Genomic DNA, 18,526 nt, shown 5'->3' with positions numbered 1-18,526 from the left:
GGCAAGGAAAGTCACCAGGAAAAGCTATGAGTTTATCTACAAACAGCCAAGAGGCCGGGCACAGGAAAGGCGAGATGATCCTTGTGTTAAGGCAAAGCAGTTGGGAAAAACCCTGTTGGATGCTGAGGTGAGGGCGTTGGAACGCCTCTGCAAGCATTTATAACGAGTTACATACAAGATCTGGACTAATTATGCCAGAGGCAACAGGTAACGATTGCCCAGGTTGATGGCTCTGCTGAATTTCGCTCACTGCGTCGGAAACATTTGCGGAAGACTGACATGGGGACATGGGGGGGGGGGGGGTGAGGGGAAACTCCCTAAAGCCCAACACCCCCCCTAACTCCCCCCCACGCCCCGGTAAAACAACATGGCAGAAGAGAGCAAAAGCGCAGTCCTGTCCCGGCCGCCCCTCTCAGGGTCGGTCACTGTCCCCGAGGATCGGTTCCCCAGAGGTGGGCGGCAGAGGGACAAGCGGGCCGCCCCACGGGAAGGGGCAGCAGGGCCGCCTCGCACAGGCCGCGGGCCCGCTCCGGCCCCCTCCGCGGAACTACAACTCCCAGCACACCCAGGGGCCGGATAAGGCGGGGCCGCCACCATACTTCTTCCTAATTGATGTGTGCGGCGGCCATTCCGCGAGCCGCAGGGTGGCCGTTCCCCCAATGGTGGGAGAGCGGGGGCGGGGGCTGCGCTACGCCGCTGCCGGGCCGGGCGTTGAGGGTGAGCGCTGCGGGCCGGGGGGCTCTGTCGCGGGGGTGGGAGTGGCGCCCGGCCGCGGCACCAGCGGCCCCGGGCGCGCCTCGCCTTTCTGAGGCGCCCGGGGCGGCGGGCGGCAGGTGAGGGGAGGAAGGAGGGGCGGGGAGGGGAGCCGCGCCCGGCCGCGGTGGGGGAGGGGCGGGCCGGCGCTGAGGGGACCGGGGGGCGGCGGGGCTTCCTCCACCGGCGCGGCGCGGTGGGGGTGCGGTGCGGGGAGCCGGGCCCTGAGCCGCCCCTGCCCCGGGGCGGGGACAGCGACCCGAGCCCCTTCCCGCGGGCGCCGAGCGGGGGCACGGCCCTGCCCGGCGCCGTGGCAGCCCCGAGGGGCCCCGCTCCGCTCCCCCGGCCCACCTGCCCTCGCTCCGCCCGGGGTGTCCTTGCGCCCAGTCCCGCTCCCGCCCGTCCGCAGGCGCTGCCCGCCGCTCTGGCGGGCTGCGGGGCCTGCGGGCGGCGCTGCCCGGCCCTTCGGAGGGGCTGCGCGGCTTCCTGCGGTGCTCGCGGGGGCCGTCCCGAGGGTGTCCTGGGGCGGCTGGAGGGAGAGACAAGTGCGGGGGGGCGGCGATGGCGTCCTGCTCCCTTCGGAGGGAGAGCAGGGCGCAGCACATGCCGCAGATATAGCTGCCCGAAGTTGTCAGTCTGTCCTCCCATTTTGTGTGACAGCAGGAGCTTCGCTCCCACTTCAGCATCCCCTGCACCTCCATTACAGGACGTGAAAAGGCTCAAGGTCTTTTTCCTTTCTTCTGTATCTTCATTTTGAGACTACTGAAAGTAAGCTGTAGTGTCTTTCAGAGAAACTTCTGCGCGTAAGACCAATGAGGAGCTTTTTCTTCTGGCCAGTCTTCATCTCGTTCTTTCTGAAATTGGATATCATTTGGGGATTTTGTTGTTGTTGTTTGGGGTTTTTTTTGTGAGGCTGCTCATAAACATATGTCTTACTTGTCTGTAGATGTAACTGACTGCTTAGAGCAGGCAGGCTAGTATATCTTTGTGGTAGGCTGTTTATCACTCATCTTTACTCTTTTTATAGTGTCTCTCACCAAGCTTTTGTAGTATGGGCCTGCTTGACCTAATTTGGATAAAACATAATAGACTCAGCTTCTGTTTTCACTAAAGTGGGTGTAATGCATCTGAAAAAAGGCGAATTTCTTTAAAGGTACTGGAAATGCACAATAGGAAAGTTTTGAAATGGTAAAATGGCAGATAACTGTTCCCTGTGATAAAAAAATTTAAGACTAGCACTTTGGTTGGTACGTGCATCTTCTGATGACAGGTTATCTTTTTTTTTTTATATGTGGTGCATCTTTGCTACCGTGTTTCCTGTTGTTAGGCATGTAAAAGAGGTCTTAAGAGCAGAAATGAGAAGCAAAGCCTTAAAGGCGTAGTATATCGTGTTTTGACAAAATGTGTACTGTTTTTGTCACCTGTGCCATGCACACACTAACGTTTAGTCTGATATTATTGCTTTCTTCAAGTAGTTACTTTAGCGTATGTGTAATGTTTAGGATAATTATGAAGTAAAGCCATATTTCTCTTAGTCGGATGTGGTTTTTTTTTTTCTGTTATTGCTCTTCTTTGGCACTTAAACCACCTGTGGGTGAGGAGAATCTGCGACATTTTATGTTTAGAGTCATCCCAGGTGCTCGCTCCCTGCTGTGCTTTACACCCTTTCTGAAGATACTTTGTCAACATACCATTGCAGTGTTCAATCCAAAAGGCACCGAGTCTTGTGAAACCTTCTGGGTGTTTCACATCCAAAACTGAGCTGTCTAGTGAATACATTAGATTTGTTCTTTGCTGTCTTTCAGCAGCGCAGATGTGTCAGTGTATCAGATTGCTCTAACAGGTTCTATTTAAAAACAATTCTAAGAACTTGTAATTTAAAGTAAGCTTATATAAATCTTATTTCTTTATAATCCTCAGATGTGTGTACCAACTAACATTTCCCAGCTTTTTAATGTCCAAGTATTTTTTCCAATTCCATAACTGAGGAGAACGAAGGAAAATGTCTCTTGGCTTTCTTGATGAAATAAACTTATATTAAGTTATGCTATTAGATTCTTTATACCTCATATGTTTCTCAGTCTTGATCATTGTCCTGCTGTGTGTGGAAAACTGCTTTGCCTAAGTTACTTTCAGTTTCAGTTGTAGCTCTCAGATGAAGATGGTAGCTTGTTTTGAACAGCTAGTTTGAAAGACTAGATGTGCTAGGTTTAGGGATGATTCCCTTTCCCCCGTCCCTCATGCTGTGTGTTGTCCCTTCTTGTTTTGCCTTCCTCTTCCCTTTGTCTCCAAAAAAACCATACCTATGAATAACAATCATATGGAGAGAGGAACTCCTCTAGCACCTAGAAAATGTGTTCACAGAACAGTCTGTCTGGTTTGTTTTGTATCAGTGCAAAATTGGTCATGGTCTTGCAAAAGTTCTTGTTCCCTATTCCAAAAATTCAGTGAAGTGGGTAAAATAGCATATTCCCAAGAATGTGGTGTGGCTGGCAGAAAACGTTTCTTCTAACAGATTAAATGAAATCTAGGCCTGAAGAACAGTGGGGTAAAGCATGCAGAGAGAACTCGTATTACCTGAACACAGAATGTTATGAAAATGGTTGCCTAGGCAAGTCCTACACTGAGGATGCAGGAGATGGAAAGTCAGTTCCTGGCTTTCTGTGGTAGGGAGCAAACTCTGACCCTTAGTCTTCAGCATACCAGGTGAGAACATAAGCGTACTGCTCATATTTGAGAGAAGAACTCTGGGTTAGCTATATATGTAAATTTAGATTTTTAAAAAACATCTTAAAACTATCAAAACTGATTAGGCGCATATTAGGAGAGGGAGTTACGCACAGCAGTTCTGAAAATACCATCTACTGTGGCCAGAATCTGCCGGTGGGCTCACTGATCATTAAATCTGGCATGTAGCAGGAGGTCCAAGTTGGAAACAAAAAAAAAAAGAAACCCAAACCCGTGTTGACTTTCATTTTTAGCTTCTGCAATTCAGTGCGAGTTTTAAAATGAAAAAATGGGAGAAAGTTGATAAATGGCATATTGTATTGCTTAAAATTGTGCACAAATATATCTTTGGGCTCAGAAAAGTATCAAATGTAGTGTAATTGTTTTAATAATGTCACAATTCAATGTTGATGGGTCTCTTAAGGAAGTGACTGATTTGAGAAATACTGAGAGGAAATTTAAGAGGTGGGGAAATCAGTCTGGCTTCCTTTAAGTCAGTGTTATGGTTGATTACCAGTGACATTCCATCCCACTGCATGGTCTCCGTGTTTCTTAATCTGAGAATAGGTTAATACCGTGTGTTGCTGGTCTTTGAAGCATTGACCAAGGGCAATATCAGGAAGACAGTTCTGCAACTACAGTTTAGGGTAATTGGTCTTTTTTCCCGGTCTCCCCACTGTCTCTCCCCCAGCTCCTCAGTGTGTGTTGGACACAGGGTAGTTTTACCATGAGCAATCTTTAAGATGTAAACTTCAGTGCCATGTCAGATGCTCATAATGGCCTTTAGGCATTCTTTTCACCTCTTCCCACTTAGCAGTTTGCTGCCTGGTGGGTAGGGGCACGCACACCTACCATTACCACAGAATAGCTACTGTACACTTCTGTGTTCTTACAAATCCATGAGTATTTCTGCACCGAAATTTCTCTGCTCCACTTGCTTTAGATTCCTCTCAAGCTGTTCAGCTCCCACCTGTTGGAATCTGGGGATGGGTTGGAGAAGAGAACTGCTTATCTGGAATTTTGTGTTCTCTGAAGATGGCTGCTTCTGACACAATTTCCAGTGATTGCCTGCCCACACACGAACACTGCCTCAAAAGTCAATCAGTTGCTTTTCACATAAACTTAATGGGGATTCCTTAGTATTATTCCAGTTTTCTACCACACTAGTTTATTCTGGTATTCAGTTTAGGAAATGGGGAAGAATGACGGAGGCTTCAGACCCAGCTCTAGGGGGCTGAAGCTCCAGTACCAAACCATGGGACATCCCTACTGGCTTTGGACAGAAACTGGTGACTTGGGAACAGGAATCGTGGAGAGGGGTGTATTTAAGAGAACAAGCGTTACAGATAGGTAACCTCCTCTCTTCTATTCTTATAGGTTTGGAGGGACATCGTTCTCAGATACTGAGAAGTCTGGACTTTTTAACATCCCTTTAACTTAGAAAGGAATATAAGGACTTACAGGGAAGTTGTAGCTTCCTTGCAATTATTTTTTTTGTATTTTTACCTCTTGCTTCTTCTGGGGTTTTACACTGAGAACCACCATGAGCACAGTAAGTATTTTACTATGCAATGCAAACCTGATTCTTAAAGCATATTGATTATGGTACCTCTGGAAATGATTTTAAGAGTTTGTAGCAAATTGACTGGAACATAAGCATATTAAAACTTCATGTTCCATGATACTTGAGACTTTTAATCTCTCTAGGTGCTAGCAGTAGCTCAGAAATGCTTACAATGTGAGCAAAGACCTCAGGTCACACTTGTTCCAATAGCTGGCTGGAAGCTAACATCTGATACAACTGTGGACTAGTCTTCTCACTTGCAAACCATCATGATATGTTTTCTTCCTTTGTGACCCAACTGGTAAGGGATTTGGGGTGATGTCTTTTCCTCAATGTGATGCGTTCAGGTAGGAGTGAGCCATACCACCATTCTTTGCACGTTACAGCCTTTCAGGGGAGTGTTTTGTGTCTCCCTGTGTGCTCTCACTGGTGCTGCAGAGATGACGGCTGCGTTCGTATTACTCCTCAAGAAAATGGCAGGCTTTGTTCTCTCTTAGACTCAACGAAAGCGCCGCGGAGGAGCAGTTAATTCTAGGCAAGCTCGGAAGCGAAACAGGCTGGTGGCTTCTACTGCAGAAATGGCCTCGGAAGCAGAGCCAATAGAACTTGAAGAAAGTGGTAAGCTTTCTTGGAGGGTTGGGGTCCCACTTAGTGTATATTTTTGCCAGTTTCTAGGCCCTTTCCTGGGTAGGAAGGGAAACCTCTGATTTTAGGAAGGGTCTAGGATGGCATCTTTAAAGAACAAGCCAACTGACAACTGGTTTAGTTTGGTGGCCAGTGGTGGATGAGTTGTGTGAGAAAGGTACTGAAGTGCTGCTCAGAGATCTGAATGTCTAGTCTGATAAGCTGCGAGTTACAGCAGCTGCCGCTACAGCTAATGGCACACTAAGTTTGGGAAGTGCCAACTTTTGAGAAGATAATTAAAAGTTTGTCATTAGTCGAAACCCATCCCTCAAGAGAACATTCAAAGCGTGGAATTGTAAAATTACCTCCTCTGTGATTCACATTTTATTCTGTATGATAAACATTCTCCTATGTTAGATGAAGAATGTGTTGTTGTGTGCCTCGCACAACAGAACTGCATGAGGAGCTCGGCTGCTGTTTCTCTTGCATGGCAACCTGTGGAAGGCAGTGGCGGTAATGCTCTACGTGGACTGTTGAGGGCAAAGCTTGAGTGAAATGTTGGCTACGTTCCTGAGAGAGGAGGTTTAGGGCAATGTTGAATCATACCTCAGCCTGTTCAATAGCGGCAGGCAATTTTTTTCCTCTGCAATCTCTGATCTTGATTCTAACATTGTGTTTTCAAGCTGGTGAAGAAGTCGTAGACCTCACATGTGAATCTTCTGATCCTGTAGTTGTTGACCTAACTCACAATGATTCTGTTGTGGTAAGTCACAAATGGCACACTTATCTAAATTTTGTGGTCAGATTAGTTTTGTGTTGTGCTCTGTGATAATGTGTCTTTAAGGAGGAGTTTTAAGGTCAAAGCTGACATGTCAGTGCACAAAAGCCATTTGTTAGAGGTCAGCATCAAAGCTTCTCTGGAGGTGCACTTGCAGATTTTGAGAGGGCTATCTAAAATAGATTTTTGCTCCAGAACTTGGGCAGAATATATACGTGGCATGGGTAATGTAACATGAGGAGGTGAAACTTAAAATTGAAGCTACGACAGATATATCAGAGGTATAGGCCAATGATTTAAATGTGAAGGAGAAAACAGTTAGTCTGACTTCATAAATATGACAAGCTTAGCTGCAACATCGGTTTAAGGTTCTCCTGTCACAGAGATGCCATGTGCAACTGTAGCTGACTGTGGTACACAATACCACAGGAGTTTATGGTATTGTGGTACACAATACCACAGGAGTTTATGGTATTGTGGTACACAATACCACAGGAGTTTATGGTATTGTGGTACACAATACCACAGGAGTTTATGGTATTGTGGTACACAATACCACAATACCAAACCAGGAGTTTATTACTCCAAGAGGTCTTAAAAAATCCACTTATTTTTACTGCTATTTTTAAAGCTAGAATCATGTTCAGTCCAGTGCACAGTGTAGTTTATAACCTCAGTTTTGGGGTGCTACTGCTGCCATGCAAACCAGAAACGAGCAGCAGAAGTAGCACAGGGGCGCCTCCTGCTGAGATTGTTCCCGAGCCTTTGCAAAGGAAAGGCCTGGAACTTTACCACATAACTTGCGTTGCCCCAGCTCCAGTTTTCCCAAAGGCAATAGTGGGTCTGAGTTTTGGGGGGTTTGTTTCTTCAGCTGCTGTTAATCTAATTTGAAGTGTTTATGGATATCAGACCTGAATTTGCTTCTCTGAGGGAGAAAGAGGGAAAGAATCTCTTCCAGCCTGAGTCAAGTTGGGGTGCGGAAGCTGGGGAGTGTAGCAGGGAGGAGGGTGTTCAGAGCTGCCTCCATTTCTATCCCTTTGCAGCAGCGTGAGCAGAACCAGAGCAACCACTTACTTTCAGAACAGCAGCCAATTTACTACTACTTGTAACGTTCTTAATCAAAATGAGAGTGATATCCTGCCATTTGGTTGTATCCTGCTTGTTTGGTTGTAATTGCTGAGCTTATCTGGTGTCAGTGTGTAATACTGGGGGCGCACACCAAAGTCTAATTGCATCTTTCTTTTCTCTCCCTTCCCACATGTACTGACGCAAGATTGTTGAAGGTGAGTTGATGTTTTACAACCGGTAACAGAGTTGCCCTAGACTTAGTGGTTTTTGTCTTTTCCAACGAACTTGAGCAGCATGGATTGAAACTGCGTTTACCGAAAGGCACGGGACAGTGCTGAAGTATCTGGCCAGTGCCTTAGAGAGTGAACCCAATCTGTGTTTGACGGTCACTCTCAGAGCCTGTAGAAAGTATCAGAAGTAAAATACATCAAAGCTGCTCAAAATATGTTTTCTTAGTTTCCACATACATAAGGTTTTTAAGCCCAAAGTTGATGATACTTAAAATTTATAGCTGAATACCTGCTTTGAATACGAAAATGTCGGAAGGGTTTTTTAGCCTGTATTGCAATGAAGGAACTAAAGATGATTGTTTGTGGTCGCAGTATTAACTCTGAGGCATATTAGACTAGATAATGAGATTTAGTACTGAGAAGTATTGATAAGTGTGGATTTATTTTTCTACTTTAGGTATTACAATAGTTACAGGTGTAAATAGCTTAATCCTTTATAACTTTCAGACCTTGTTCTGATAGTATGAGATACATTAGTATGTTGGTAGCTGCTTGATTAGAATGTAATCTATTCCTTGCTCTGAATGAAGCAGGAGCAAGTAAAAAATTCTTGCAATAAAAATTTTAGGTGAATACTTGTGCAGGAATGAGCTTTAATTTTGACGCTGTTTATGTTCTTTTAATTGATTAGTGCTCATTATTGTTACATGTACACTGGAGTTGCAAAGATAATTATTGCATGCTGTTTCTAATTGTTAAAAAGCAAACAGTAGTTCTGTAACCTTTGGATGTTACAGGCTAGGCAATTAATTGTTTTAATTATTAAAATTTAATTTAATAATGTAGTAATTTAAAAATAAAATTTAATTATTAAAAGGATTATCTGGGCAATATAAGTCCATTTTCAGGTTGCCTTAACTCAAGAGGAAGATTATGAAAATGTCTAAAGAGACACTTCTTAAAGTATCTTTATTCTTAAAAAGACTCACTTTATAGAACCTGCCTTTGAGTGGGGAGTTTTGGTTTAACACAGACAAAAAGAATGGAACAGTTTAGCATCATACCTGGATAGGTCAGTGAGCATCCACGGCAGCTCCGTAATTTACTTTTTTTTTTTAGGTTGAAGCATCACTTCCATCATTTCGTAAACTTTCTGAACAAAGCACTCTGTGTTTTACCAGGCCTTATTGTTGTGATTGTGCCAGCTTGCTGTACAGCTTGGAAACTTAACTTCAGTCCTCTCTCTCTCATCTCACACAGAGATTGTTGCAATTCCTCGATGCTGTGTCGTAGCATTCTCTGTCAGTACGAATTGGGAGAGGTAGCTTCCCTTTATAGGGGAGGTTTCTTCACGGGTAGTGTAACTACATGAAACTTATGACACCAAGAATCTTTAAGATCATATATTAGCTGCTTGTAGCGTGAATAGAGCAAATATTTTGTGTCATTATGTAGCAGAATATTCACAATGTCTGGAAATGTTTAGCCTTAATATTTAGAAGTTAAACTAGAACTCAACTAGTTTGTCTAAGATTGCTTTTAACCCAGCTGAATATGGTCCATTTAAAATACAAACAGTTACAGACTATTTACAATCATGCATTTCAAGGATATTTCTGGGCTGGTGGGGGAGCAGCAGAGAGAGATATGCATATTGCATCTAATTTACCAAAATTAAATTACAGAGAATCAACGACAAAGGAGAAATCTCAGACTAAGAAGCCAGCGACAGTCAGACAGCTGTGTACTGAGTAGTGATGATGAAGATGAAACAAGAGATAATGATGTGTATGTAACAGATAAAGTGTCTCGAGAATTGGGTCCCCTGGATGATGAAACTGCAAGTTCAAAGTATGTACGCCTTATGACCTACCAGACATTACATTTTGCTTTTCCTATACATACAGGGCTAAGTTATATTGCTATAGCCTGGCTTATCTTTGAAGTCTTAACTTATTCCGGTTAGTTCCCTCTTTCAGTGAGTATGTCACATTTTTTATGCTAAAGTGCAATGGTATCATTTGGTATCATGCAAAGCTAGCCAAGACAGAGTATCTTTGCACACAGCCTTAAAGATGAGAGAGGTGTATGGCAAGGAAGGAGGATTAGCTTAAAGGCCATAGCTCATAATGTGTTGCATTTATTTTTCATGCAAAGCTCTAGTAGTGATGTTAGATATGGAAGTATATTAATTGGTGTTGATGAGGCTTGGTATCACGGGACACGCAGGCAGCAGCCTGGCAAGTTCCAGTAAAAACTATTATTTATTCACTGCTTTTTAAAATTTTTTTACGCACTGTGCCCATTAAGTGCCTTTTTCTCTCGGAGCAGAACCATTCTTCCCAAGGTACATTTGCAAGGTGATTGTGGAGGTAATACTGTTATGGCCAGTTTTTGTTTGGTCCCATGTATATCATGGAGCTCCGATACGTTTGCATGTGAGATGGCGATCTCGCTGTTCGGCTCAGGTGCCTGCACAATGAAGACCCCATTCTGCAGAGAAACAGGAAACTCCTGCTGTAGGAGCACTGTTATGTTAAGACAGACACAATGTATTAGACTAATAAATGATGTCAGGTGTCATGTGATTAAGGAAGACTAAGAACATGTGAATTGTGGTATAAATGTTTTTTGAAGTGTTTTAGGGGGAAAAAAAACCCAGGTTTTAATAAAGCTGGTGTGCTTTGAGCCTTTTAGAATACTGGAAGGCAGTGTAGAAGAGAACTTGGGTATGGAAATTTTGGGTATCAGGTCTTAAATATGCCACCTCAAGGGCTTTAACTATTCTAAAACCTAGTGCATTTTGCCAGTGGATTTGTAGATTCTGAAGTTTTGGCTGTTATGTAGGTGAATAAATCCCACTAGTTAATTTTTTTTTTAAAAAAAAAAGTGTTCCTTCAATCTCAAGCTTCTCTATTAAAGAATGTGCCTTCCTGCTCTGTTTAGGTAAGGCTGAAACAACTCAGTGCCCCAGCATTTAATATTGACAAAAAGGTCCGATGCTGGAGATTGCCACAGAGCCACCTACAGTGTTACTCTGCAGTGTTAGACTACTCTTGCTTATATAATGGTTATCATCAGTTGTAATTAATTACTGAGTTGTTATTATAGCTGCTGCATAAAGAATTTGAGTAGTAAAACTGGGAGAATTAATGGAATTTATGTATGTGAAACTAGGGGTAGAGGTTAGTGGTGCTCACTGCTTGCATTTAAGGTTATGGGGTAAAGGATACCTCATGCTTTCCATTCCTGTTTAATTAATAAATTGCAAACTGTTGTTTAGCATGGGCAGTGACATAATAAAGCCAAGTGTTTATGGTAAAGACTTAAGAAAGCAGCTTACTGTGATAGTTCAAAGTAGAGATTAATATGTAAATAAAAGTGGCAGGAACCTCTTTCTCTTCCTGACAGAAAACACGATTCAGCACTTAGGGTATGACACATTCTTACACAGAATAGCGATGTCTGTTCGTAAGGCTGCATGCAATAGGGCTGTCCTGGGGCTGAAGGTAGCAGAGGTACATCTGTAACCACATTTGGTAACAGCCACCCAGTCAGTCTGTCCTGCTCTGAGCTAGAAATATATTTTGAAATATTTCCTCAGGTTAGTGTATTCCTGCCCAACGTTCTCTAAGGAAGGAGTTCTTGTAATGAATATGTTACTTCTGGGCTGGGATGTTGCTGAACTAGAATAGGGGATGTTTTAATTTCTGATAACTAACTCTCTCTTCTGGAAAGGACAGCTAGAGGGTTATGTTGCAAAACTCTTACTTATCACCTGTTGAAGGTCAATTCTGCCATGCATATGCTACACAGCGCTATAGGCTGCTGTTACTTCTAGTGATAGAGCATCTTCCCCCTAATGAAAACCAAGACACTGTTTGCTTCAGGTAAGGGAGACCCTAACTGCTTAGTAAATGCAACAAACTGAGAGAGTTAACGGTACGCAGGGACCTTCAGGTGAAATGCATCATGGCCCGTCTCTGCAGACGGATGATTACCTGACGCTGTATATGTCTGTAGCCCTCAATGCATGGTGAAAGTAATGGATGCATGTTCTTTCTGGCTTTCTTCTCTCTCCCACAAGGCCGTCCGGTACCGTTAGCTGTCCGATTTGCATGGATGGCTACTCGGAGGTAAGGATCCACATATTGCCGTAGTTCCTTTGTTGACGGAGGGAGAGCGGGGCAGAGGGTGAGCGGAACAACTCTGTTGGGTTATGCGGGATGCCGCAGAGAGCTGGCCTGAAGTACACACCTTGGATTTAAGGCAAGGCTTGCCTTGTATTTAAAACGAGCTTGTAACTGAAAGTCATTTCGTAGGGGGTATGTAGTGGGAGAAACACTTTCCAAGGTGGCACCAGAAGATCTTTGGGTTCCTTATTATTATGGTAGCGCTGCCCTGACTCCTGATACTCCCAAGTCCTATTTGCCTGGTGCCAGTAAACCAGCCAAGCTGAATTCTTTCTTGCAAATACTTGTTGTGGTGTCTCTTCCTTCCAGATCGTGCAAAGTGGACGACTGATTGTGTCAACCAAATGCGGCCATGTCTTCTGCAGTCAGTGCCTCCGTGATTCCCTTAGGAATGCCAACTCCTGCCCAACCTGCAGGAAGAAACTCACTCACAGACAGTATCATCCCATTTATATATGAGTGCTTCTATTTCTCAGGACAGACTCAACTGGATTTGTGGGGAAAATGTCATGTTTTCAGTTCTCGGAAGATTTAAAGAGCAGCAGGTTGTGCACACATCCAAATAAAACCTTTTTTTTTTTTTGAGAATAACTTGTACATATACAGACAGCTCTTTTTGTGGTCCAAGCTGCTTCTTGTCATGTCCCTGGTTATAGTGTTAATTTTGACTGTCTCTAAACTAGACCAGCAGCCTGTATGAGAAAGGAAGCAGCTAATCCATTTCCTTCTACTTTTTTAATGCTTAAATAAGAGGGGTCTGAATATTTTGTTATTTTTCGCTCTTTAAATTATTTCCCCATCTCATACAGATATGGAGTAGTTACCTTTCAAAACACAGATGAGCAATCTGCCATTTCTTTACCCTTTTCTTTTTACCCTAGAAGAAGCTCATGCCTGTATCGCTTTCTGCTATACCATCTTTGCCCAAGTCAAGTAAGTTCTGTACTGATGGATCGTTTTATCACAAATCAATATTAAATTGACAACCAGGGTAACGCAATAAAATAATCTGCTGTCAACCAGCAATCACGTTTTTTTAAGCTAGAAGGCTTGAACATGTAGATGTCTTTATGAACTCCATGAGATCTGAAGTACGTAGGCAAATTGCAACATGTACAATGTGAAAAACCTTCTTTGAATGTTTTAACTGCCAAGAACTCCTGCATTTGCATCACTACACTGAATTTATTTTCTAATGGGATGAGATGGTCTTTTCGGTTTGCTACTGTTCGATAGTGCTCCCTCCTGATAACTGAGGAGAATATAGTCTTCTCTGGGCTTGCTAGTGATGAATAAGAATGTTATGCTTTCTTCTTGTCAGCTGAATACCAAACTACCTACAGATCTTCCTAATCTATCAAGTGTACCCAGCCTAATGCTTAAAGTCCAGTACGTTCCCTTTGCGGTTCTCTTCACTTGTTTTACTGACACCTGACTGGTCCAGAGGAATAAAAATGAAATAACTCTATTGCTGTGGATTTAGGAACTGGAGGCTTTAGAAGATGTTTGGTTGCAGTCTTGACTTGGCACCTTTTTGAGAGAGAAGTTTAATCTCCCCTTGCCCTGAGGTTGTCTAGTTTTCCTTAAATGTGCATTTTTAAACACGAAGAGAAGTCAGATACATGTCCTAAGAGAGAGAATTCCTCTGTTGAAGCAAGGTTTGGGATAGCTTTGGTTCAGCCCAGTTATCAGGACTAAGCAGTTTCTGCAGTGTGGCAATATGGTAACTACTAAAAAGTTACACACGTGTAGTCACTGTGTGCTCCCATTGGTAATACAAACTACAAGCGAGGACTGCCACAGGCCTGGGGTAGTGCTGGGACAACAACGGCTGGAATTCGGGTTCCGAAAAACAGGACCGATGAAACAGTACTAAAGATTGCTTAAATTAGTGTTAACTGCATGAAGTGGCCCAACATGAAAACTGTCAAGGTATTTAAGGGCCGCAGAAAGAGCTTTCTCCCAATAGCGTAAAAAAGAAAAAAACCATTTGTGGCCAGTTTCCTTGGGCGGCTGCGGGATGAGAGGGGCAATGAGAAGAGGATTTAAGGAATTACTTCTGGGGCGAGGCTTGTGTCCGTGCATCTTTCACAGTGTACTAGCCATAGCCTAAAATGACTTTGCACAAATCCCTCCATGTAAATATCACTTTATAGTTTGTGTCTCAGTAACTAGATCTAACTGAAATTTAGATACCACAAACTATAAAATATTTAACAAAGAAGGTCTTAGCTTTTGTGAAGTACCCGGTGAAGTACCACAAATTTTGTGCATCTCAGAATGGATTTTAAGTCTCAGTACATGGGGAAAAATACTAAATTGTGTTACATGCTTTTTTTTTTTTAGCCCCGATATAGTTGAGTTCCGGTAATGTTTCACATTGGCAAGAAGTGATAGATAATATAAAGATTTTTTTTTCATTATGTAAATGTATGTCTTCTTGTATATAGTTCAATTTTCCTGTATTTAATTGTATTCATGTCTGTCTGTCCCATCTATGTTGGACTCTGCTGGTAGGCAAACAGTTCTTATAACAAGTGGAAATAAAACTATTGATTTGATCAATTAGAAGTGCTCGTTCTTTTAATCATGCTGTGTTAATTGATTTGGGGGGAAGAAAAATCCCAAGTCCTCCAACCTTCTAGTTCTTTTGGTCAGCATGTTCTGTGTGGGGAACAGGAGAGGTGCTGCCTGGGGCCGGGAGGACGAGTAACTCTTGAGTTACTTGACATGTCAGTGTAGAGTTTGTTTTTTTTTTTAAAGCATTTCCTGTCGTGAGTAGCAGAAATCTTAAAACTATCAAAACTGCTCAGGTTTATATTCAAGGAGGGGGTTATGTGTAACGGTTCTGAAAGTTTCATCTGCTCCGAGCAGAATCTGCCGATGGGCTCCCCGATCGTTAAGTCTGGCACGTAGCACGTAGTCGAAGTCACTTTAGAACAGAACAAAATAGTTGCAGTTGGAACGGACTTACAATGATGGTCTAGTCCAGCTGCCCACTGCTTCAGGGCTGGTTTTTAAGCTAGAAGGCTGTGCAGACACATAGGCAACAGTGGTGGGTGAGTCCTTGCTGTTTCGGTTAAGCCCTTGGTCTCCATCTGCTGAAATACCAGATCCATCAGAACTATCCTCTGATCTGCAGTCAGATTTGATGCTTCAGCGGGATCAGGTATGCAGGAATTGCAGAAAGCTGTTCTCACTTGTGCTCTGAACCTAGATCACATTTTTGGAGAGGAGGAGGGGTAAATATCAAATACGAGCCAGATACCAAAGTTTGCGAAGTGAAGTCCAGGACTGGGGAAGACCACTCCTGGGCTAGGAGGCCAGGTAAGAAGTACAGTCCAGGAGTTAGGTAGAACATGTAATCTGGGGGATGCTTGCGGTGCTGCAACGTCTGGAGTGAAGGCTGAGATGAGTGGGGAGGATGGTCCTGGGCACCACCGTGGAGACCACTGCTGGGGAGTGGGGACCAACACTATGGAGCATCATGAGCCAGAAACGGTAACTACAGAGCAAAGTGCAGAGATGTGGCTGCAGCCAAGTTGTGTGTGAGCAGCCAGGTGGCAAAGGGGAATCACAAAGGGGAATCATCAAGCGTGAGCGTTGGTGCATGTCAGGTGGATGCGCTTAGCAGGGCCGTACCTGCTGCAAGGAGCTCTTGTGTTCTGGTTGCAGAGCTTAAACCTTGATTTCCTTGGGTTAGGTCTCACGGTGTGGTGACACAGCTCTGGGGTGATGCTTACAGGTGATGCAATGCTATCTACGAAGCGTTTGTTAACTGTAGAAACATATGTTCTTACACTGTGTCTGATCCACACTTGGTGGCAGTGAGTGCAAATTTCATATGTTCTGTTTTAATCTATTTTATTCTCTAGGTCAAAAGCATGCGATTGGGCCTTTGGCCTTGTGAAGGCGTTTTAATCTCCAAATATTTTATGTCTTTTTGTCTCTCTTTTGCCTGATGATGTGAAACCTAGCGTGGTTGTTTGCGTGGTGCTCTGTTTTAATCTGACGACCAAATTCATAATAGTTTCTAGAGCTGACTTAGGGCCTGCTAACAGTGAGGCGCCGTAGGGCTGCTTCATATTCTTTCTGACATCCTAAGTCCTTTTACAATTTCTTTTTGAGGGTTCTGGGAAAGTAAGAGGAACAAGAATATCTGGGCTGGGGCTTTCCAGAGGAGAAGATTGCCATCTGTACCAGGGAAAGTTTGCGGCCCTGCATCCAGAGCAGTCCAAGAGTTCTTTCCCCTGACACATCACTTCAGAGAGGGGTTCCACCCGTGCCAGTGGTGGAGGATGAACACGGTGGTGATGTGATGTATTCTTCTGGTTTTGTCAGGAATGAGATGGAGGTCTCTAAGACCATTTAGACCATTTTAAAAAGATATTGAATAGTTATAATGTCTTTCATTCAGTAAAGGCCTTGATTACACAAGCAACATAAACATGAAAGCCTTATTTCCCGCTAGTAACTCTGCTACCCACATATTGTACATTCAGACCTGGTGCATTTTTTTTTCCATATTAGGTGTTACCTTAAGGTTGCCAGCAAGGCTGTTAAAAGCAGATACATTATGAATGAAAATGTGAATGGGGAACTGCTTATTTCTAAACCTGTTTCCTTTCACAAATTCCATGAATAAGACATTAGCATTAAAAACCTTACACAGAAAAATCACAGGTTATGATACTGAATTAATATAGAGGTAACAGGTGCTGGAGGATTAATGGTCTCAGATGTCTGTCCATGCAAGCAATTGCAGATGTCCATTTTAAACACATTTCAATTATTTATATGGAAACTTGCTTCCCAGGGAGTGCACAAAATGCATTCACATATAGTGAGGGATTCCCCTTGCTTCCTGGGGAAGGTGAAGGAACTCTGCTTCCTCTAACAGTAGTTTATCCCTCATTTCCTTCAGCAAGCGTTGATCGCGTTGATCTCTGCTCCGATACCCTCTGCCCTTCCCCATTGCTGGTGGCACACGCAGCGGCAGAGCGGAAGCAACGCCCGGCTCAGCACCTTCCACCTCTGCAGAGCATCTGAAGGTGCTGGGTTAAATATTTTCTCTACCGCAGAGGTCTCAACTGAAGCAAGGTCCTTGTTGTGCTCCAGGAGTTCACACTACTCCTGATGGCAGAGACATATAGCGTAGGTGTCTCGTGGCTCTATGGAATGAGGTAGATGGAGCATTATTATTTTTTTATGCAAACTCCTGTGTGGCTCCCTTTGCATATCTTGATTTGCAGCATCAAGACAAGTGGGCACTTTATAATTAGTGTGATTAAAAGTGCACGCATTGCTGTGGAAGGCAACATGTAAATTAGGCGTTAAAACTGCTGCAAGGAGGTGGTATGCTATGGCTTCTTTCCTTTGCCATAAATTCCTCCATAAATCTCACTCCAATTCTTGCTCTGTGGAGGAAGGGTATGAAGCTGTGGCTATTTCAGTGACCAGTGTTCCAACACCATTTCCCCAAGTCGTTTATTAATAGCCACAAAGATTGTGGCTTATTTCTAACTAATTCAGCAATCAAAATTTTAGACATGGATCATGCATATATTTGTGTCTTCCTCCTCGCCGGAGTGCAGACAAATGAATTTTAAAAATAGCCTGGGGTGAAGGTTTAAGTCATTCATTTAACAAAACTCTTTAAAAGCTTCTTTTCTAACCTGCCAAATTATAGGATGGTTATAATTTGTTTAAGTCTTTCAACATTTAAGAAAATGTCTGCTGCATATTGAAGCATTAGCACCCCTTAGCTGAGCAAATTGAGCGTGGGGCCACGGGAGCAGCCAGGACTCCGCTAGGGAAGAGAGCTGTCTGCTCAACGCGAGGCCTCATGAATTGCAAAGAGCTAATTAGAAGAAATGCTTGCAAAAGACTGTTTTTCTGACACTTCTGGCTAAAACGTATTTGAAGTGCTTTTGTCATACCGAGGGCTCTCTGTCAGTAGAGACAGTTTATTAGGTTTGCCATCCACTGTTCCTTTTATTTTCGCCTTCTCGCAGCTCTTGTATTTGAAGGTAGAGAGCATTGCACGGAAAGCAGTGCTGCTTGGCTGTGTGACTGTCAAGATCGCTCAGCAAGAAAAGGGGCTGCAAGCTGGAGGCGCTTGGACCCTGAAACCAACTTTTATTATTATTTTTTATTTGACCAGCAAAAATCAGCCAGTTCCATAAACTTCTACAGCTGTCTGCAGGAGCTACAAATCGTCCCCCAGAGCTGCTGCCCGGGGGAGCAGCGGGGAGCAATTTGAGGGGTGCTGCAGGCCAGTGACTTGAGAAATGCCACCTGGCTCCCAACAGCAATACCATGAGGTGAGGCGGGGCTTTCGTTTCAGAGCCTCTTCCCCTGTGAAAGCACAGGCTGTTGTTTGCCATGTGTTCAGGGATGCCGAGGGAAAAGGCTGGCGCCCTGTTTGCCAGATCCGCTGTGAACCCACCACTCCCTCTGGCAGTGATGGCATTTTGCAGGGCCAGAGCAGGGTAATATCTAGTCATCTGAAGAGACGAATGAAACAACTGTGTCGGGTGTGCAGCAGCTCCTTGGAAATGAAAGGGAAGTATGATGAGTTTGATATTAA

General features: G+C 43.8%; 1 protein-coding gene across 3 annotated transcripts; it reads left to right on the top strand.

Annotated features, from left to right (window-relative positions):
• The first annotated feature begins 592 nt into the window (after positions 1–592).
• RNF4 (ring finger protein 4) lies at positions 593–14,502 on the top strand. Of its 3 annotated transcripts, XM_075092031.1 has the most exons (8): positions 621–717; positions 4,858–5,032; positions 5,542–5,662; positions 6,352–6,431; positions 7,720–7,729; positions 9,430–9,595; positions 11,832–11,880; positions 12,247–14,502. In XM_075092031.1, the coding sequence occupies exons 2-8, from the start codon at positions 5,024–5,026 to the stop codon at positions 12,394–12,396; spliced, it is 585 nt and encodes a 194-aa protein (XP_074948132.1). In that variant the 5' UTR covers positions 621–717; positions 4,858–5,023; the 3' UTR covers positions 12,397–14,502. The 3 variants fall into 3 exon arrangements, with proteins under 3 accessions (XP_074948136.1, XP_074948132.1, XP_074948133.1); XM_075092035.1 differs by lacking the exon at positions 7,720–7,729 and having other exon boundaries at positions 593–717; positions 6,352–6,435; XM_075092032.1 differs by lacking the exon at positions 7,720–7,729 and having other exon boundaries at positions 702–833; positions 6,352–6,435.
• Positions 14,503–18,526: the final 4,024 nt, after the last annotated feature.

The sequence above is a fragment of the Phalacrocorax aristotelis genome, chromosome 4 (genome assembly GCF_949628215.1).
Source record: "Phalacrocorax aristotelis chromosome 4, bGulAri2.1, whole genome shotgun sequence".
NCBI lineage: Eukaryota > Metazoa > Chordata > Aves > Suliformes > Phalacrocoracidae > Phalacrocorax > Phalacrocorax aristotelis.
The sequence above is the reverse complement of the archived record's forward strand: the minus strand, read 5'-3'. Positions and strand labels throughout refer to the sequence as shown.